Below are 23,846 nucleotides of genomic sequence, written 5' to 3'. Positions count from 1 at the left end.
AGACTTATACAAATCAAACAGCACAACACTTTTTAATCATGTTAGAGAACCACCATTTCTCAATGGAGTTGGCATGGCAACAAGGGAATGGTTTTTATCAGGTGTGTCCAAGATAGGTTTGGGAAAGGAAAATAGAAAGCAGAGGCCAACTAGGCAGCTAACCATCATGAATTAAAAATTAACAAGAACAAGGAGAATGGCAGGGAGTGAAAAAGAAGAAATATAAGAAAGCATTTTAAAAAAGAATAATCAGGATTTGTCAAAAATTCACAGGCTTGGAAGATCACCCAGGGTGCATGCACGATAGGAAGAATAATGAGGTAATTATAAAAGAAATGCAGAAGACATCAAGGTAATTTGACTTAAAGGAAGATAAGGGAGTTACAGATACTGGTTTTGTGAAGATGATGATTTATCTAGAAGGGTTTGTTTTTATTAATTAGGCCAATGTTACTCATAGCAGGTGATCTGCAAACTATTTGCTAATAATTCTTATTCTGTAAAAAAAATAGCACCAGAATGTAAATCAACTTTATTACTAATCATACTGTTTAAGTTAGCTAATACTTTTTAAAGCAAGACTTCTCAATGAAGGAAGCAACAAACATACTAGACTACCACTCTTGTGTGTGTACTGCTTCCTTGGACCATTCTTTCAGTAGCACTGGACTAGTCTATAAGCTCCTACTTTTTGAAACAAAGATGTTGAAGACACAGGATCTAGAACCAAAGAGACTCTGAAGTCCAGCTGGTAAAATATTTATTGAACCAACAATCAAATATGATGCCTGTTATGCATAATTACCAATGTAATTAATTAGTTCCATAACAACCTTATGAATTATGTAGTATTGTTATTATTGCCGTCCCATCTTACAGATAAGGAAATTGAGATACAAAGACGGAACTTACTCAGGTTTACCCAGCTATTTTTTTTTTTAAACTAGACCTTAATTTTAAATGGCTCACCCAACTATCAATTGGCAGAGCTGGGGTCTGAGCCCAAAGAATTCTGTCAAAAAGTTGTACTATTCACCACTATATTATGCTGCCTCTTCAGTGTTTATATGTGTTTGTCAGGCAGAAATAGTTTCTTAAAATTGCCTAGCACAGTGCTTCCATACATTTTAAGAAGTTAATAAATACTTGTTTTATTCCAGAAATCTGGCAGTGAACAAATGTCAATTGAGACTTCAGTTCCAGTGAGAAGAAAAAGGAAACAAAGAACTATTTTTAAAAGATGTAAATTAATGTCTTCTAAACTATACTATACTGTAAAATCTCTTCAGTGTCTAAAATGTAAGCATAAAATTGAATCAAGGTATATACCTTAGTATGTTTACACTTCAGTATATAATATGACAAACAAACACACTCTTGTATTCTAAGAAGAGTGAGAGGTCAGATAAGAAAACTGTCATTATTTAATACTCATTAGTATTATCTAATAACTCAATGGCATTGATGAAAACTGATAACTTTTCCTGGGTTTACTAACAATTCTCCATGTATGCTGAATGATCACAAAGTTTTAGAGGTTTCTCACCCCATTCAAGCACTTCCTGAAGTTCTGCGAATTCCTATACCGGGAGGCTTCATTTACCACGGTTATCTAGCCTGACTTTGCAGGTATAAAAACTAATCCTGAACTAAGATCACTCCAGAAAAAATTTAATGAGAATTATACAGACAATTATCAGCCAGACCCAAGCATCAAAGAGGAAAAGAATGGTTTCAGAGTTTATTAGAAATGGTAAAACACTTAGAATATAAGCATTTTCAAATGTTGATAGTGACAATCTTAGATCAAATACCCAAATACATAAGAACATAAATATCATAGAATTTAATGAAGGACATGCTGCGGAAGAAAAGTAAAAAAAAAATATGACTAAAGAACAAAAAACATGGTTAGTAAAAATAAATGTGAAAAGTAATTTAGGGATAATAAATAGTTTTAATGTAATAATTATGCTTCAAAGTCTCTTACCAGTGTCTGAAATGTAGGCATGAAGTTGTACTGAGTCATCAGAAGACACATTTGAAAGGTCATCTAAAGACTGAGAAAAAAAAAATCAGGATACAAATTTTTAAAATTTTATAGGAAAAAAAGTATCAAAGATTTCTACATCATATATGCATTACAATTACTCATTTACATGCATGTAAACTATATATTATTTCTATCCCTCCATCCCCTCCACACACAATAATCTTTTCTATTTAGGCTAATAGAAAAAAAGCAAAGATTAAGAAACAATAAAACAAAATAATTTAGCAATAAATAATCTATTAGATTATTTAATCCTTAATTGCTTGTCCATCTACTGTAACTTGTTACTTTTCAATTATGGTCCTTACATGGCAAGAAAATCTAGATAAAAATAAGTAGACATATTCTTAACATTTATGTTGAAATATACCAGAACCAGCTCTGTATTTTTTAACTTAATATTTTTGTTAACTTAGAAATAATTTTTAAATTTAATTCAGATTTCTTATCTATAAAATGAGAATACCACCTAAGTTACAGAATTATGTGAAGATTAAATAAGACATAGAAGACACTTAGAAAACTGCCTAATATAACAAATGTTAGCTATTATTCTAATTATTTATTAAATGAGGTGAATCCAGAGACTATGATAGATTTTAAATGATTAATTTTCAAAAGCAACTCCATAAACAAATTCCTATTGACTCAAAATGAATCTTTTATAACTACGGCCTTTGGGTCTAAACTTTAAAAATGTTTTGCCACATATACATATATACACACATACATAAAAAGGAACACATTCATACAATGAAATCAGACTGCAGAGTTAACATGGCAGCCTACAACTGCTCTGCTTAGAAAAGACTGCTTTCAGAATCTGGGAACTCAAATTTAGGCAAGGTTCCCAGCATTCCCTAACCAGTAAGAGTGGTTTACTATACCTAAACTAACTATACAACAATTGTTTATGCTGAACACCTGCTTTCCTTCTGGGAGTCCGAAATTTTGGTGTGTGTGATGTAATCTGCCTCCGATAGAAAACCTGTACATTTAGTCTCCAATGAGTTTTCCTGGTGGCAACATTTTACACATGTTGTCTTGCTGATTTTGCTTTATAACCTTTCATGTTAAGAAATTCTAGCCGTGAGTAAGTCTATGGTGGGTCCTGTGAGTTTTCTTAGCAAATCACTGAGCCTGGGAGTGGTCTTCAGGACACCAAACACATATAATTTAGACATATTTCATGTACTTACATTATTCACATGTCACATATTCATGTTACATAACTCAGATATATTTCACACTTTAAAAATAATAGAATGTGAATGAGCTTTTGAGTCCTAACATAATATTACTATTACTATTACTAAAAAAGTCATCTAAATGACTTAAATGCAACCATCCATATGACACAAAGTCACTTAAATTAAGGCAACTGCATTCTAAGAACGTAAAAAATTTATCTACTAAAAACTGATTGTTAGTAGAAGCAAAACGTGATAATTCTAGAGACAGAATTACATAGATTTTCTACAGATAATCCACAAGACTTTATACAGATAATCCACAAGACTTCCCTAGTCAACTCAAATGGCAAAGACATCAAATTAAATGAGATCTAGTCCATGCTCTACTACCAATGTACCTTAAGAGGCTTTAGCCATATCAACTACTTTCTCGGATTTCAGTTTCCCAACAGTAAAATGGGGCTAATACCTGCTCTACATCTCTGTCAGGACACACTGTGAATGAAAATACTTTGGGGGGGAAAAAAAGAATGCACTTCTTTTTACGTGCTCAAGAAAACATTTTAATAGAAATAGCACAACATTTACTTCAACATTTTTATGTGAAAGAAGACTCAGAGGAAATGGAATATTCTACCAAATTTATATTACCTACTGTAACTTCTTCTGTTTATAAGCCAGCACAGGTAACACAATCTACTTTTTTAAACAAAGCATTATTAATAATGGTAACCTTCCCTTGTAATGTTAACATTTAAAATGCTAAATGTATTTATCTCCTTAAACATGTTAGCATCTCAAACTATGCAATTCAAAAGTTGTTAAAAGGCTTTGTGGAAAAATGTCTTTTTATCTCATTTAAAATACGCAATTTGTAAATACTGTTTTTGTTACATATGATAAAAACATTAGTTATAGTACACAAGTAAATATCAGGTAAACCATAAAGTTACAATTGGTAAAATATAATTTATAAAACTACATTTGATTTAGAAATGTAAGAACTGATTACTTAAAAGAGAATTGTGATTTCAAAACCAGTTCATTAATGCTATATTGAAATACGCACAATTTGCAAAGTGCTCTTTAAGTTATGGTTCTTAAACTCCTTGCAAGCAAAGGTGTTTTTTAACACTAAGACAAAAATTGAAAATTCAATTTTACTATGATAGTTAATCAAACACAGCCATAATGGCACTAACAGAAATGCTTATAATTTACCTACCCAGCTACCAATGGCAAATGTACAAAACACCAAGCACATTAAATATCTCCTTTGTTTAGTATATTGGAATAAACTATCGTGATCTAGTTTACAATCTTAACGTATTTTTAAAATGCAGATATTCACTAAAATTTGCCTACATGGTCCCACTACTTAAAAGTATGAATTAAACAGATTTACAGGAATAATAAAATACTCCAAGTCACTGACCTCAAGTATGACCTTTCTTTGATCCAGAGACTATTCTGGTTTATATTAACATGTGACAAAAGAGATTTCTCTTATTTGGAAAAGCATTTATTCCAGACATGGAATAAAGAAAAAAATTTTTTTTTACTAGTGTTTAAACATTTACACAAGCACTACAAATGTGAATACTAAAAACTTTCAAACCAAGGAAGAGTTTTGTCACATTTGGAAACTCTGCTGTATAACGAACATTATTTTTAACACTTCCTTCAAGCTCTAGGAGAAATTTCTTTTTGTTTAAAGCTCTGGAGTGTAACAAGAAAACAGTAATAATACCAAATGATTTAGGAAAACATTTTAAAAGTTACAAAGTATCTGACAATTCCACGGCAGATTTGCTTTAGTGTTTCATAATACAGTAACAAAACATTTACTCAATAAGGTTATTTTAGAAGTAAACATGGTAATATAGATAACACCTAAGAAAAACTACCTGTAAAACATTTAGCTATTACAAAAGGTCTAAAACAAAAAGTAATGCAGGTAGGACGAAAAACAAAACAACACCTTACCTGTTTTCCCCCTCCCGTACCCAGCCAAACTGAACTGAAACCTTTCTAATATTTCCTCCTAACAGAATCTCAGAAAACAAGTTATTCAACGACAATGCTGAATATACAAGAGAACTGAAATGTTCATTATTTTAGGCTTTACCCTGAATATATAAAACGCCAATGACAGTTGAGATTCTAAAAACATGTCATTCTAATCTCTAATCATAAATATGTAGTTTTTGTAAAACTGTCTAAACTTACAAAAAAAATTTTTTTTACAATGACCTGAATTTGTTTTAGTATAGAATTTAAGAAATACCTCTTGGTTTTTGGTTATCCCTACTAGTTTTATATTTCTTTCTAAATACAAGAGGAGAAAAAAGATTCCAATATAAACATTTGTGTGTCACAAACTTATTGCCTGTCATAGCACTGGTCAGTAATTTAAACACATAAATATTGGAACAGAAAATAATGAAATCAATTTATAAAATGCACAAAAGCAATTATGCAGGTGTAACCTAAGCCAATTTTTAAAGTAAAGATAAAATATTTTTAAGTTCTAATTCATAGATACCTTATATGTGAACTTAGCATTTCCTAAAAGCATAGTAACTTTTTACAATACTAAAGGATGATTTGGGGGCCTGTTTATATATAATGTATTTACCTATGTTAAGTCTCAGTCTTTTACACTATTTTCAAATCACTTTCATAATTAAAGTACCCATAATAGTACTTACCAAATTTATGCTTCCTGTGGGAGACCCATTAAAAGATTCTGCAGGGGGGAAATTCAACTTAGTATACAGCAAAAAACTTTAAAATAGTTCCTTTATCTAAGGTTCAAACACCAAGAATGAAAGTCACATAAGCCAAGATATAACATAACGGTAAAAAAAACAAAACTGTGGAATACTCCCAAAAACTTGATCCTTTAAAGTTCCATGCTGTCGCAAACCAGACATTTAAATGACAATGTAATATGTACCTGATAGCTGGGGAAAAAACCAAAAAGGCATTCGTGTTCAGGAGAGAAATTATTAAATGTTTTTATTCTCATGGTATCAAATTAAGTTGCCTAATACATGTAAACATAAGGAAAACACTGCAGAATCAGGCCCATTAAGAAACATCAGCAATATTTTGTAACTTCTGTCTCACTGGATTAAGAAAGATTACAAATAAAATCAGTCTGTAGTGTGAGGGATAAAAAGACTGATTTTTAACAGGTCTATTAAGTCCTCTTATTCTTGGTGGTAGATTTTCTTGAAAACACTGGAAGTCAAGATTTTTACATCAATATACAACTAATAGACAAAAAGACACTTAAAACTCCATATGCAATTCCATTTAACTAAAAAGCAACTAGGAAAAATTATGTTAGAGATTAAGTCAACTTTAGGTTATTAACATTAATGTCAAGTAATAATCTTTTCCCTTAGATTGTATTATAAATCTAAGAAAATTAAGTTACCAGTTAAGGTGTTCCTTTATTAAATACATAAACAAATCTATGGTAAAGCAATATTCATATACAGTCTAATGTATGGTTTCTAGCACTTGAGGTTATTTATGAATTTGGTTCTCTAAATGGGTCTTCAAAAAAAAAAATGAGACTATTATTTCTACAAGGAGGCAGCTGATATTGCCTTCTAAATTTATTGTAAATGCTAAAGAACATTTCTTGGTTCTTCAGCCCTCTGGTCACAAAAAACTAGGAATTGCACCTAGGATTATCCCTTGGTGATACTTAAAATGAGTAAATAGTACTCCATCCTCTTTATTCAATTATATGCTATATGCCTCCTACTTCTTCTGTGGTCTGCCCACCTCTTAAATCTTCCCACCAAAGACAAGTCAAGTTAAAGGGGAATTTGGGAGCAAAATAAGGCAGAGTTTACTTTCTTGATCAACAATAAGAAGATCCAGAAATACAGTATGAAATCAATCTTGGTTCACATTTAATCAAGAATTTGGTAACTATCTAAAAATATTAGAAAACAAAACAAAGCAATGTTCAATATGGGGAGAAAAATAATGGAAACATCAGCACTATTTTGTAACTTCTGTCTCACTAAATTAAGAAAGATTACAAATAAAATCAGTCTGTAGTGTGAGGGATAAACAGACTGATTAAAATTAAAAAGGAAAGCATACTTCATATAATTTTAAAAGACTGTGAGGCCTTCTTTTAATAAAGGAGAAAATATCTACTTTTAAAATAATAACTAAAGAAAGTAATCATGAATAGAGAGAAAGGGCAAAGGAAGAAATGAGGAGAAAAGGAGTGAGAAGAGACAGTAAGCACAAGCAAGCCATCCAGCTAATTCTCTACCTACTGTTAAGTTTGGTTAAATAGGATTGATATTTCTACTCCAGCAAAGAAAGACCACCAGAGGATACAGTACTATACCATATGATAAGATGTGGTCCATTAATTTTAGGTTCAACTGTAGACTACTTTTTAAAAACAGCAGCTACTCAATAATCCCTAGATTAGACAATTATTTCAGAATATCTAAAATGTAGTGAAAATTTCGGAATGTTTAAAAAATACATGTAGCACTGTGTAGCTTAATTTTAATTCGGAAAACTAATTTATAACAAAAAATGTGGAAAGGCCTATTTTTGATTAAATAATCTTATAAAAAGGTAAATCAGAGGCATTACTATTTAAGAAACGTAAACCAGTGGACTAAAACCTAAACACTGACAAAAACAAAAAGCTGTCAGTTATTTTAATAATAATGTTTCATATTATACCCATCACTCCACAAACTTTTTTCAAATGGTTTCGATAAAAGGGATAGGTAATTTCACAGTATAAAACTCATCATTAAGAAACAAAATATTAGAGAGCAATGTCCTAGAAAGACAATAAGATATGTAAGTATATAATCTCAAACTGCAATCAATGGTTCAAATGTGAGGGGTTACTCAAGTAGATATATAAGAGAAGCATATTTACTTCAGATCAAAACCAGTTTCAGAAAAAAAGAATTTAATGTACTTCATGTTTTAAAAAAATACAGTATATGATTGTGATTACTTATTGTTTGCTTCCAATAGTTGTATTGAAGAAGACAATCTGGCTGCAAAGGTATGAATGGAAGCTAAAAGTCCATTTAAAAGACTGGAAGAGTTCTTAAGTCATAGGATAAAAAATTACTTTCATAGAATACATTGCTACTATCACCAGTTTAAATTACACATTACTCAGAAGCCCATAAAATTAGGTGGTTATGACTCTGTCTTCTGAGTCATATAGCAAATCCATTTCACAAATACTAAGAAATTTCTAAAATAGATAAAATTAGTATAAACAACAGAAACTTTTATAGTAGTCATTTTAGGATGGTTAATTGACACAGAGTTGCTATTGCAAATTTCATAGCAGCTCTATAAAAGAACATTTTTCAATAGAGATAGTAAGTACAGGTATATATTATACAACAAACTAGAGGTATATTAAATTTTACTATTCAACTTACAGAGAAAAAATTTATTTTTTAAAAAACTTCCTTCATGCAATCAAATGCAGTTAATAGATTATTCCAATTGTATACATAAACTTGAAAGAGAATTAATTAAAAAACCCAAGGCATCAGATATGTAATCAATATAAAAGTTATTACATTTCAAATGTAAACTTTGGTAATTAGATTTCTTAGATAATTTAAAACACAAAATCTCACTAGTGTAGACAGATGGACAAGAGGTGGAGGAGAGGAGAGGCTAGGAGACTTCCATAATAGAGGTATTTTTTAAAGTAATGCTCACTATCTAATAGCTCTATTGTATTTCTATTCCCAAGTGTGCTTGTCCATAAAACCTATTCATAAGTAAATGGTCACAACTGAAGCACTTTCTTAAGATATTTAAATCTCTTCCATTTACTTTTTATTGACCTTGTTCATTTACTTGGTAGAACATACCAGCAAGTTCTTCAAATCCTAGATATTTAATTAGAGTTTAATAAATACTTCTGAACTGAATCACAAATAAATGATAACTGGGCCTAAGATTTTGGAAACTTGTGTTCTAAGGGCTATGCCTCCCGCTATTCTTATATAACTCAGTATTTACTAATAAAAACTGATACTTGTGTTTTACTTTATAAATCATTTTTTTTTTTTTTTTTTTTTTTTTGTGAGTCGGAGTTTTCGCTCGTTACCCAGGCTGGAGTGCAATGGCACAATCTCGGCTCACCGCAACCTCCGCCTCCTGGGTTCAGGCAATTCTCCTGCCTTAGCCTCGTGAGTAGCTGGGATTACAGGCACGCGCCACCATGCCCAGCTAATTTTTTGTATTTTTAGTAGAGACGGGGTTTCACCATGTTGACCAGGATGGTCTCGATCTCTTGACCTCGTGATCCACCCGCCTCGGCCTCCCAAAGTGCTGGGATTACAGGAGTGAGCCACCGTGCCCGGCCATAAATCATTTTCATATGCATAATTCCATTTAAATCTAAAAGTGACTAATGTAAGATATTATGAGAGTATTATTCCAGATTTACCAACTCAGAAAAAGGAGGCTTAAAGAAATTAAGTAGTTGGTCAACATCACACAGGTAGTAAGTGGTAGAATGGGAGTAAAATCTAAATATTCTGATTCTTAAACAATTTTTTTCACTATAACATGTTAATCAGGTCTCATTATCCTCACTTGAGAAAAAATTGATAGTTGGAATAAATGACTCATAACTTTTTCTAGCTCAAAAGTCTCTCACTCTGTGTATGATTTGGAAAAGTATACAATTAAAGATATCTAAAACTGTAGTTTTAAAATGCTTTATAGTTTATGATATACTGTGAGTCATTACTTAGTGCATATTAAATCTTCTCAATAATTCTACTGTTAATCGTGAACATTAGCAAAAGGGAAACTTCCATAAAAATATTTTAGTGACTCGCCTGAAAACATTCTTCTTTAAAAATTCAAGGCTTCTATAGTTATATTCTAATCCATTATTAAAATTTCAACATTTTAATTTAGTACAGTCACTAAACTTTGTCATTCATTTGTAGATTTTTAAGTACATTAGTTTATATTTGGACTTCAATAACATTTTTAACTTGTATAAAAGCTCTTTTTTTGGTAAGCAGAATACATATAAATACACACGCATATACGTGTAAAATGTGTGCCACCTTACCTCCATCCCCATCATCAGATCCTCTGAAACTAGGATCTTTTAACATGTCAAGCTCAGCTAACATGCGCACATAAAGTGCATTCTGTCTGAAGGAAGGATAAAATCTTTCATCTCGTAGCATCAATTCATATACCTTGGTGAAATAAATCAAGATATTCAACAATTAATACAGATACATGGTGATTGTTATGAAATACAATTTCACCAAAAGACACATTGAGGTCTTGCCATAATGTATCATAGTTATAAGTTGTCAGCAATAAGACTATTTCCCAACTAATGATTTCCTCTGATCTTTCCAGTAACTAAATCATACTGAAAAAAATCCTACTACAACTCAAGTCACAAGACAGCATGTTCTGGGAAGTACTTTCTAAAAAACGAGTATATGTAAAGGTTCAAGGCTTATATTAAAATGAATTTGAGAGGCATGTTATTTATATGGCACCAATTCATCAAATTCTGAGACTACAATATCTGGCTCTACAATCAAATTCAAATAAAACAACCCAACTTAAGGATTTACATTTCTGGAATTGAGAAGTGTAATTGCCATAGCTTACCTTTTTAATACCATTCTACTTTAAGAAGTTTCTTAAAACTAATTACATTACATAAAAATATTTTTTTCTCAAAAAAGATAAAATAATAAATGCTGTACATAATAATACCTTCCTTTGAATGTCATCAAAGATTTCAGGGGTTGGATCTTCATGATTCAAAGTATCTGCTAATTTTGCTACTAAATAGTCATCAACAGTAACTCTTGGAGATGCCTAACAAACAGAAAAAAAATAATAGTCTTCTCTGTAATTTCTAAATACAAGTTAATACTTGATAGCATGATAATACTGGAATCATATTATTGAAAATAATCGGCAGGTAAGAATCACTGGTTTGTAAATGACACCTTTATGTTCAGGAGGGCTGAAACAGGACTAAAACCTTCTCTTCCTCATGTACTATATGATAGATTGGTAAACAAACATGGATTTAAATCTCAACTTTTCCTAGCAAGTTACCTCTCACTGAGCTTCATTTACCCCATCTGTAAAATGGAGATAATACTATATAAGGCTATTTAAGATTATTGTAAGGATTACAAGAGATCTATATAAGATATATAGCATAGTGTCTGGCACACAGGAAACACTGTCATTAGTAGTCAGTGTTTAGTATTCAGCAGTACTAGATGTCTATTAATACGACTGCTGAAAGAATAAGCCATTTCATTTATTATTTGACACTAGCGAATCCTTCTGAATGGCCTTTAAAGAGACTACCGTTATCCTAAATTTGGTTTTATAAACAATGTTGCAGCAAAGTTCCACTGTGAAATGGGAAAAAATAAAATCCTTAAAATTGTTTTAAGAGCTTTCATTTCAAAGTATACAACAACACAGATAACACAGGGAAATACAAAATTTGACATTTCAACTTCAAAAATTACTTTATTGAAAGAAAAAACGCTGAAAAGCAATATATGTCAGCTGCAGCATGTCAACTTTTGCATTTTTAGTTTTGAAAAGTCTGGAGAGTAAATGAGTCCTAGAGATGATTTTGAGAAACTTACAAAAAAAAAAAAAAAAAAAAAACATTATTTGCATAACTTCTTTAATTGATCCAATAAAATGAGGAAAGGGTTGGACAAATCAAGAAAGGAGAAAAAAAGTAAACATCAGAGTATAAATACGTAGGCAAAGGGCTATAAAATTTCTAATGCCCCACTGTCAATTCAACACTTTTGTTAGTACACTGAAGTAGTGGTTGTTTTTTGAGGGGGATGCTTGTTTTGTGTTTCAGAGGGCAGCAGAGTTCCCCTGAAAATAGAAACAGGAGAACTGAACAACTTCAGTATGTGACAAATATTAGAGAAATACGATATTAGTTGGTTTTGCCCTTTCATTTGCCCTCTAAGCTCACTAAACTCACTAAGAAATAAAAAGGGCGAATTTGAAAAATAACATTTTACATTTATTTAAACTTTACTTTTTCCTGTATATCTCAAGTACACAGAAATGGAGTAAGCCGCATCCTACACTTTTAGTGTACCAACATGAAACACAACCAGTCAGAATCCCCTCTTCCAAAAAAAGTAATACAAAAATAGTATTTATATGGCCAGGCATGGTGGCTCACACTTGTAATCCCAGCACTTCAGGAAGCCAAGGCAGGCAGATCACTTGCCAGAAGTTGGAAACCAGCCTTGCCCACATGGCAAAAATCCCGTCTCTACTAAAAAATACAAAAATTAGCTGAGTGTGGTGGCGCATGCTCACAATCCCACCTACTCAGGAGGCTGAAGCAAGAGAATTGCTTGAACCTGGGAGGGAGAGGGTGCAGGGAGATTTTGCACTCCAGCCTGGGTGACAGAGACTGTCTCAAAAAAAAAAAAAAAAGAAAAGAAATATTTGTACACATTTGTTATTACTTTAACATGAAAATATAGGAGTGAATGTTTTTCCAAAATTATCTTCTAATGTGTATGGTTTACTTTTCTATCACATAAATGCTATTATTTAAACAAACCAATGGAATTAGTTAACAGTGTGAGAAAAATACAACAGTATGTCATTTACAATGTTTCTGTCCTCTGATATACCAATTTAACTTCTTTAAAAAATCTATTGCATACTTAAATTTTATAGACTATATTATTTTGTATTCTTAAAATATAGAAAGACTTCTTCTCTATTATACTTTAAGTTCTGGGTTACATGTGCAGATCGTGCAGGATTGTTACATAGGTATACATATGCCATGGTGGTCTGCTGCATCCACCCCCTCTCCCCATCACCTACATTAGGTATTTCTCCTAATGTTATCCCACCCTAATCCCCCAACCCCCTGTTATCCCTCCCCTGGCTCCCCCAACGGGCCCCAGTGTATGACGTTCCCCTCCCTGTTTCCATGTGTTCTCATTGTTCAACACCCACTTATGAGTGAGAATATGCAGTGTTTGGTTTTCTGTTCTTGTGTCAGTTTGCTAAGAATGATGGTTTTCAGCTTCATCCTCGGTAGAAAGACTTTTTAAAAGACAAATGTACATAAAAGCAGAAGGTACATGCAAAACAGGTATTATCTATATTTAACAGAAATAAACAATGACTTTTCTATCTAGTCCATGATGCAGTAGGATAGTTTTACTTTTTCTGTTTCCTTCTCTAATAAAATACTTTTCTGAACTGCCTGTAGCCTTTAGAACATTTTTTATGCAGTGTTAGCACTTAATATAGTCAAACATAAAAATTCACCTTGACTTTTAACTCTGTTCTTTTCAAGCCCACCTCACACTTATTTCTTATGTCAATTCAATGTGAAGGATCAAGTTAAATAATTTTTATTTTTTTATTTTTTTTAGAGACAGAATATCGCTTTGTTATGCAGGCTGAAGTGCAATGGTGTGATCATGGTTCACTGCAGCCTTGATATCCTGGGATCAAGTAATCTTCCTGGCTCAGCCTCCCAAGTAGCTAGGAATACACCCTTGTGCCACCAACTTCAGCTTGTTTTCTTTTCTCTTTTTCTTTTTGTAGATACAAGGTCTCACTAAGTTGTCCATGCTAGTCTCAAACTCCTGGCCTCAAGCCATCTTCCCACCTATAATCCCAAAGCACTGGAAACAGGAGAACTCACGTCTATAATCCCAATGCTTTGGGATTATAGGTGTGAGCCACAGTACCTGGCCTAAATATCCTTTCAACAAAATAATTCAGGCATATAATAATTGGGATTTTATTTATTTAAAAGCAGATTTTCAGCTGTAGTCCCAGCTACTCTGGAGACTGAGGCAAAAGAATTGCCTGAACCCTGGAAGCGAAGGCTGCAATAAACCAAGATCACACCACTGCACTCCAGCCTGGGCGAAAACAGCAAAACTCCATCTGCCCCCCAACCACTCCCACTAAAAAAAATAGGTTTTTAAATGTGTAGAAATTTGATTTTGGTTCTCAAAAAAAAGTCCAAAAGCTATATATATGGCTTGTTTGGTAGGTAGATCAATGTTGCCAATCAGGTCTCTTCCATCTATAAATTCTATCCATGCCTACAATGCTCATTTTTAAATACTTTGAAGCATAATGATGTCATCGTTAAGTTAAATCTCTTTATGAGGAAAAATGGTTTTTAAATACACAGATACACTAGTGAAACTGAAGTTCAATTCCAAATAAATTAGTTTTAGGAGAGAAACTGAGAAAATCCTGTTTAAGCTGGCTGTCCTTTTCTAGTGACTTTCTGTATTATTTCAAAAACAAGAGTCATTTTGTTCACTACATGAGTGTTTATCACAACCTACATGTAACATCAAACAACACAGGTCAGTCTGTCAATTCTTTTCTAGGCTGCTTTTGGCCTCATCAAAAATCATCTACCAATTTTAGAGAAACAGCCTATAAATTTCTCTTTAATGCAATCTTTTTCTCCATTTTCATTCAAAAAGTATTTTAAATTAGAGAAGGCCTTTTTTATTGTCCTATACTTAAAAAAATACGATTTTACCAAAGATCAAGATTTTAGCATCTTTTCTATAGCAAGAAAGAATTAAATCTTATTAAGCAATTTATTTTATTTTCTATTCCTTCTTGAGTTAGTCTGGTAGTCTGTGTCTAAAAATTTGTCTACTTTAAGTTAATATGTTGTCATAAAGTTGATTAATTTGTTGTCATAAAGTTGATCATAATATTTGCTTACTCCTCTTAATTTCTGTAGGGTCAGGGGTCATGTCTCTCTTTCATTTATGAATTTGGTTATCTGTCTTCTCTCATTTTTTCATGGCCAGCCTAGCTAAAGGTTTGTCAATATTGTTGATATTTTCAAAGAACCAACTTTTAGTTTTAGATTTTCTCTATGGCTTTTCTGTTTTCTATTCGTTGATCCTCATAATCATCTTTGTTTCCTTTCTTCTGTTTGTCTTGGGTTTATTTCTCATTTCTAGATTTTTAAGGTGAAAACTTAAGAGGGTTGATTTTAGATCCTTATTCTAATTAGACATTTTTGAAGCTACAAATTTTCCTCTAAGCACTAATTAGTTGCATCCCATGAATTTTGATAGAATGCATTTTCTTCCCAATTAAAAACAGTTTCTAGTTTCCTTGTCACTTCTTGTTGATTCAGAGACTATTTAGAAATATGTTATTTAATTTTCAATTGTTTGTAGTTTCTCCAAATTTCCTTTTGTTGATTTCTAATTTGATTCCATTTCGATCCAAGAATGATTTCAATACTTTCAAATGGAGATGGCTTTTAAGGCCTTGCAAATGATTTATCTTGGAGAATGTTCCTTGTGTTCTTGAAAATAATGTGTATTTTCCTGCCGTTTCTTGAAAATAATGTGTATTTTGCTGTTGTTAGGGGAAACAGTCTATAGAATAATATACACATATTATCCTATAAATTCTAAAGCAATTCTATTCCATATAATATGTATCCTATACATTCTATAATAATCTATACAATTATATGTAATATTCTATAGACTCTATAGATGTATTATATATTCTATAGAACTATAGTTAGCTAATATAGTATATATATTATTCGATAGCATTCAGTAATTTGCAATGGTCCTAAAGTCTTGCATATCCTTGATGTTTTTCTAATTTTGTTATCAAATATCGAAAGTGGGGTATTGAAGTCTCCAAGTATAACTACTGAATTGTCTCTCTTACCCTTTATTTCTGCAAATTTTTGTTTCATGTATTGGGGGCTCTGTTATTAAATGCATATATGTTTACAACTGTTTTATCATCCTGATCCTAAGAATGAAAACATCCTTCTCCTCTTTTGTTTACTTTTGCATGGTTTATCTTTTTCTATCCTTTTACTTTCAGCCTGTGGTGAATCTAACACGTGACCTTGAAACCTGATTCTGTCATTTAGTACTTGCATGACGCTGGCCATGATAATCTGACTGCCTAAACATCAGAATCTTCATTCAAATGAGAATAAAGACAGACAGGAAGATTGTTATTGAATAAAGGAGACAATGTTTGTGAGGTAGTCAGCCTGGTATGAGCAATGGATTACAAAAATTATTAATAATACTGCTAAAGAAGAAAACAGTAATCAAAATATACCCTCACCTTTTCTGATAAATACTGTTCATAAATTCCAACAGCAGCTGCTCTTAAAAGACCTTTGGTTTGGTTGGTTTGATGTTTTCCATCTCTCTGACGACTTAATAAAACCTCTAGCTGCTGTTGGGCAGTAACCCGGTATCCTTCCACTGTCATCCAAAAGAACAGATGTGCTTGTCCTCCAGTTTGCTGCATGTAATCTACCAATCAAAATCCATAACAACATGAATATTAGTATCACACAATTTAGGGTCCATGTAGCTGTATGACAAGTAAAGAAGGATTAAAGTTTCAAGGATTTAGAACTCTACATTTTGAAATGTTTTAGCAAATCCCTGAGGTGAAAATATAGTCGTAAATTGGTTAAGCTAAGAAACCAGTTATGTTAAAAACGTAAGCAAAGGCATATATTTTGGAATTTTAAAAATCCCACTTTTCATGATAAAAGCTCTAGTGAATAAATTCATAATGTAAAATATTCAACATTTACTCTCAATAAAGATTGTTAGCTATAATATGAATATTTCTAAACATATTTTTAAAAACGACTCAACAAACCACATATATTTTTTAATCACAAAAATGAAAATGTATAGTTTACTGAAAATGTCCTCCACATAAAAGCAATTCTAATGTAATAGTAATAAGATATAAATAAAAAATGTATATATTAAAATGTCATAAAAACAAAATCCCTCAAGTACACATGAACAAGAATGATACAAACAGGTTATATACAGTGTATGTTCCCAATAAAGTACTCTCTCTCAATGAATTTTAATTTGCATTAGAATCTCCTAGAATTTACTTTAAAAGTAGCTTGTTAAATGCGTATTACTTATGACAACTATTTCCTTCAAAACAAAATAAAGCTCTACCTCCATGATTTCTAAAGAAAAACATTTCAGAGAATAATGGGTGGACTGAATTTAGCATGCAAAATATTAACTACTTAAAATTTAATAATATTTAAAATTCTAAAAATTTCAAAGATGATGTGGGAGTGTGAAGCACCAGAATTCTCTCTCTTCACCTCCACAACAAGAACAATGGCAGAATCTGAAGTAACTAATCCGGAACTCTAGAATCTACTGAAGACTTGCAACATTCAGGGAAAGGACTTGGGAGGTGAGCTTTGGTTAATTTCAGTGCATTTCAGCTCTTAGCACAACTGTACCTACCCATTCCCCAGGCCTAGACCCCCTAGAACAAGTAGCTGTGCATGCACTCCAGAATTAGCTTGTACACAGCAAGTAGGAACTAGGGTGGACAAAAAACACCTTGTCCTTCAAATATTTAGGATCTAGGCTGCTTCTGATCACAGAGGTGCAGACAAATATGGAGCCTTTGTTGTTTTGTATCCCTTGATTGGTCCAAGCCCCTTTCCTTCCTGCTGAAGTAATGACCAAGGGATTTAGAAGACTGGCACCCTTTCTACCTTGCCTCCTACAGTTTTATCTTTTTCTCCCTTTCAGAGCCACGTATTAAAAATGAGGACATTCAAAAACAACCACATATGTGGGAAAATTAGAAAGTGACTATGCATGCCCAGAGAAAAGCACAAGCTTAGAATACTCTTGAAAAGACCTTAAGTTTATACCTCAGTCTGATCCTTAGCATAGACAGCCTACATATTAAAACATAAAAAAATAAAAAAATAAATAAAAATAAAATAAAGCAAACCCTGAGGAAAGGAAAGAAAGTGATTTCCAGAGTTCCTATCTTATTAGATTCAAATGGCCAGTTATTCATACACATACACACACACACACACACACACACACACACACAGCATACAAAGTACGTGGCAAGTACGGCCCATTCAAAGAGCAAAAAATGCCAACATATATCAACAGAAACTGTCCCCAAAAAAGACCTGATGGAAGTTCTACTAGACAAAGACTTTAAAACAACTGCCTTAAAGATGCCCAAAAGACTAAAGGAAGATGTAAAGAAAGTCATAAACAATCAATGAACAAAATGGAAATATCAATAAAGAGACAGAAAACATAGAACAAACCAAAATAAAATTATGAAGGTGAAAAGTACATAAGTAAAAACTGCACTAAAGGAAATTTAAGGTAGATTTGAGCAGGCAGAGGAATCAGCAAATGTAAGGACAGAATAATAAAGGTTGTAGGGTCCGAGAAACAGAATGAAAAAACATGAAAAAGAGTAAACAAAGCCTAAGGAACCTGCTGGACCAAGGTACATGCCCGAGTTCTACAAGGAGAAAAATGAGAGAAACAGGCAGATCATATCTGAAAAAATGACTGAAAATTTCCCAAATCTGAAGAAAGGCATGAGTATAAACATCCAAAAAGCTCAACAATCTCCAAGTAAGATGAATTCAAAGATACCGACATGGAGACAGACATCTGAAAGCAGAAAGAGAAAAAGAACACATACAAAAAAAATACAAAAGATTATCAGATTTCTTTCAAGAAACTGTGGAGGCCAGAAAGCAATAGAGTGATATTCAAAGCGCCGAAAGAAAAATATTGTCAACCAAATTCCTATATCTCGCAAAGCTGTACTTCACAATGAAAGTGAAATAAGACATTCCCAGATAAACAAAAGCAAAGGAAGCATATTACCATAAGACCTGCCTTGCAAAATAAAAGAATAAATTAAATAAAAGGACACTAGATATTAACTTTGTACCTTGAAAGCATATGAAGAAATAAACATCTCAGCAAAAATAAACATATGGGCCATTATAAAAGCTAGTATTATTTTAACAATTATTGGTAACTCTATTTTTCTGTTTTCTATGTGATTTGAGACAACTTTTTAAAAATCAACCATCAGTCTGAAAGCCAGGAATACTGTACTTTGATACTGTACATCCTGGTTTCTACATAAGTTACAAAAGTAACTCATTTAAAAGAATTATTAGCCCATATTTTGAATATACAATTTGTAAAGACTTAGTTTTGTGACATCATCAAAAAAAGGCATGTGGACAGGGCTGTAATTAATAAAGTTTTAAATGCATCTGAAATTAAGCTGACATAATTTCAAACTACAGTGTCGTAAGTTTAGGATGTTACATGTAATCCCCATAGTAAACACAAAGAAAACAGCTACATAATATACCTAAGAGGAATGAGAAAAAAATTTAATCATGTCACTACAAAAAAAAAAAAAAAGTCAACTAAATACAAAAGAAGTCTTAACAAAAAAGATATAAAGCATGTAGAAACAAATAACAAAATGACAGAAGTCTTTTCTTATTAATAATTACTTTAAATGTAAGTGGATTAAACTTTTTAATGAAAAGACAGAGACTGGTAAAGTGGATTTAAAAATTAATACAATGATATGCTACCTACAAAGATTTTAGATACAAAGACATACATAGTCTGAAAGTGAAAGGATGAAAAATCACATCACATGCGAAAAATAACCAAAATAGAGCAGGGAGGACTATACTAGTATCAGGCAAAATAGGCTTGAAATCAAAAAAGGTTAAGACATAAATAAGGTCATTATATATTAATAAAGGAGTCAACAAAGCAAAATGATTCAACAATTATAAACATTTACATAACTAATAACAGATCACCAAAATATATGAAGCAAAAACCGACAGATTTTAAGGGAGAAAGAGACAGTTCCACAATAATAGTTGGAGACTTCAATGCTCTACTCTCACTAATGAATAGAACCAGACAGAAATATGGAAATAGAGAACTTAACACAATATATCAAGTAGATTTACAAACATACAGAACACTTCCCAACAACAGCATACAGTTCTCAAGTACACATGGAACATTTTCTAAAACAGACCATACAATGGGCCACAAACTGAGTTTCATAAGGTTTTCAAAAATGAGTATCAAGCAAAGTATCTTCTCAACTACAAAGGGATAAAAACTGGAAAACTCACATATTTTTGGAAATCAACACACTGTTTATTTACCCTACTTACCCTGTGAAAACATTAAAACACACACAACCAATTGATCAAAGAAGAAATCACAAGAGAAATCATAAAATATGTAAAAATGGATGAAAACAAATATAACATACCAAACTCATGGGACAGAGCAAAAAGGAAGATCTCAAATCATCTTTCCTTACGTTGTAAAGTTAGAGATCTTTACAACATAAATAAATAGAAAAAGAACAAACTAAACCCAAAGCTAGCAGAAGGAAAGAAATAATAAAGATTAGGGCAGAGATAAACAGGAACACAATAGTAAAAGTCAGTGAAAGCAACAGCTGATTCTTTGAAAAGAGTGACAAAATTGGCAAACACTTACCTAGGAGGACGAAAAGACTCAAATTACTAAAATCAGAAGTGAAAGTGGGGCTATTACTTATGACACTAAAAGTACTGTGAGTACTATAAACAACTGTATGTCAATAAATCGGATATCCTAGTAGAAACGGAAAAATCTACCAAGATTTTTCTTCCTAGAAATAGAAAATCTACCAAGACTAAATTATGAAGAAACTGAAAATCTGAGGAGACTGATAGGTAGTAAGGAAACTGAATCAGTAATCAAATATCCTCAATAAAGAAAAGACCTGGACCTGAATAGCTTTACTGGTGAATTCTATCAAACATTTAAAATAATAGCAATCCTTTTTAAATTTTTCCAAACAATTAGACAGGAAACACTTCCTAACTCATTCTATGGGGCCAGCATTATCCCGAAAGCAGAGCCAGATAAAGACGGTACAAGAAAACTACAGACCAATGTTCCTTATAAAAATTGATATAAAAATCCTCCATAAAATACTAGCAAAACAAATTCAGCAGCATATTAAACGGATTATACACCATAACTAAGGCGGCATTTAAACCCGTAATCCAAAGATGGCTGAACAGACAAAAACAACAACAATCAATGTAATACAGCACAACAGAATGAAAGATAAACACTACATATCTTAATTGATGCACAAAAAAACATTTCACAGGATTCAACACACTTTCATGACAAACACACTCAATAAAGTAGGAACAGAAGGATACTACCTGAAAATTATAAAAGCTACATACGAAGAAGCCCACAGTGAATATTATACTCAATGGTGAAAGACAGAATACTTTTCTTTAAGATAAGGAACAAGACAAAGATGCCATCTTGAAGTACTAGGCAGAGCAACTAGGAAAAGTGGAGAGGAAGGGAGAAAAGGGAAGGGGAGAAGCGCATGTGAGCACATGTCCACACACACACACACACACACACGAATATTATTCAGCATTAAAAAAACAAAGTTAATTCTCACATATGCTATAACATGAATAAAACCTGAGTGCATATCTATGTTAAGTGAGTAAGCCAGTCACAAAAAAGCAAATACTGTACAATCCCACTTATGTGACGTACTTAGGAGTAGTCAAAATCAGAGAGACAGAAAGCAGAATGATGGCTGCAGGGTTTGAGGGTCTGGGGAATGGAGAGTTTCAGTTTTGCAAGGTAAAAATAGTTCTGGAGATAAATGGTTGTAATGTCTGTACAACATCATGAATACATTTAATATCACTGAACTATACACCTAAAAATGATTGAGATACTAAGTTTTATGTGTATTTTATGACATAAAAATATACAAAGGCTATATCATTTAAATACAGTTGATTTACCTACCCATAAAAAATTGTAGTGCAACATTGTCTACAAGAATGCTGTCCAGGGGGACTGTGCAAAGTTTCCCAAAGTTTGCCGCAAGTTTCACAGTATTTATTTCCTACAGGCAAAAGTGAATATAAGTTAATATTTTATCAAATCATTCATTGTTAAAGATATTTATATAAATATAAAGAAAAAAACATCAAGTTACAATGAGTAAAGATGAAGTTTTTCCCTTCCCATGCATGTTATTTCCCAAAAAAAATATGCATTCTGTGAATTTAAATTCCTAGTTAAGAGTTGCTTAGCAAATTAAAAATATTAACATATTAAAAATATTAGCATTCATTTATTTCAATATAAAATAAATAGAAATCACTATATTTTCCATTATTCTCAGTCTCTATATATTCAGATGAAAATGAACATTCCAGAAGCTAATAGGGTGAAGGAAATGTTTGAAATGTTTACTATATGCAAGATTTTTTTTAAAAACTAAACATTTTCATGTATAAAGTCTATTTATTACTAGGAAAACAAAATCTGCCTAAAGAGAAATTTTGCTCCTCAGTAAAAACTCTAATTATTAGAGGAAATAGGTTTTTTTCCAGACTCTCTTGAATTTCAGACATACTTTTCAAAGTTATAGAGCAAGGAAACAAACTACATATAAAAAAAAAAAAAAGGAAACTATTGGGGTTGAAAATTTAAAGAGCATCTAGGTGTCAGGCATTGTGCCAGATACACTACACATATAACGTCATTTAATCTGCACAGCAGTCCTGCTGGATATGTATCACTAAGCCTACTTAACAGATAAGGAAAACAAAGATCAAAATAGTTACATGTAAGTCACAAAGCTGGTAAGTATGACTATGTGTTTTCAAATGCTGTCTTCCCTTTCCTATACAAGCCATGATGTTTTTATGAACTATTTATCTTCACTGGCTTCTCTATATTCCCAAATCCATAGTTCAGAACCATCTATTTAAAAAAGAAAGACAGACAGGCTTACTGTAAATGAAATAGGTTGCCATATTCAGAGGCAGATACTAAATTAAGCACAGGTGGTAAATGAAGAAAAATGAAGAGAATTTTTTAAAGAGAAAAAACAAAACAACAAAAACCAAATTTATCTCTGTAATTTGTATTTTCCTTCATATAAGCACTGGACAGTGACAGCTAACTGACTTTAAATGTCTGGTAGAGCGCAATCTAGAGCCAGCACATGATTTCTACTAAGTCTCCCTTCTACAAATTCTGTCACCTCTTTCTCCTGTCCATCAGTGGCTCCACAGATATGGGATGGGAAAGAAAATTCACTATAACTTTATTTGTAATATGAAAGAATAAAGGCTTCTAAGATTTCAAGATAAGTAACATGGCTATAAAACTGCAAGCCCATGGGGATTCTGAGGTTACTTAAAAAAGGAAAACACTGTATCATCTGAACTCATTAAAAAATGAAGCTTGTATTCAAAATGGAATTGACAGGCTTGCAAACAAAATGCCTAAATTTTAAAAGGATCCTATATCAAAAAGTGCCTGGGCAAATACACTGAGTAACAATGCTGAAAGGTCACTAACTCTGATATCTAGATACGGAAGTAGTTAAAGAAAAGCACAAGTGAAACAGTATCTTTCTTCTGTTCTAATTTGCTTGAGTATATAACTAGTTTTAAAATAAAGTTAACCAAAAGTACACACACACACACACACAACACACACACACACACGTATAACAAACGTGGGCCTCAAGTAATGTTTCATAAGTTATAACTCATCTAGCAAACTAAATTTAAGGTT

At 32.1% G+C, this 23,846-nt stretch overlaps 1 protein-coding gene across 5 annotated transcripts in view; it reads right to left on the bottom strand.

Annotated features, from left to right (window-relative positions):
- The window catches only part of SNX13 (sorting nexin 13), a 135,397-nt gene that overhangs the window by 26,700 nt on the left and 84,851 nt on the right, over window positions 1-23,846 (bottom strand). For all 5 annotated transcript variants that reach the window (XM_032287047.1, XM_032287045.1, XM_032287046.1 and 2 more), the window contains 6 exons: window positions 22,059-22,158; window positions 16,456-16,649; window positions 11,044-11,148; window positions 10,373-10,505; window positions 5,958-5,995; window positions 1,991-2,060 (listed from right to left, as the gene is read on the bottom strand). In XM_032287047.1, the coding sequence (XP_032142938.1) occupies window positions 1,991-2,060; window positions 5,958-5,995; window positions 10,373-10,505; window positions 11,044-11,148; window positions 16,456-16,649; window positions 22,059-22,158 (640 nt within the window). The remainder of the gene's footprint in view (window positions 1-1,990; window positions 2,061-5,957; window positions 5,996-10,372; window positions 10,506-11,043; window positions 11,149-16,455; window positions 16,650-22,058; window positions 22,159-23,846) is intronic.

The sequence above is a fragment of the Sapajus apella genome, unplaced genomic scaffold (assembly GCF_009761245.1).
Source record: "Sapajus apella isolate SASKATOON/1434 unplaced genomic scaffold, GSC_monkey_1.0 scaffold19, whole genome shotgun sequence".
Lineage (NCBI taxonomy): Eukaryota > Metazoa > Chordata > Mammalia > Primates > Cebidae > Sapajus > Sapajus apella.
Note: the sequence above shows the minus strand (reverse complement) of the source record. Positions and strands in the feature narration are given on the sequence as shown.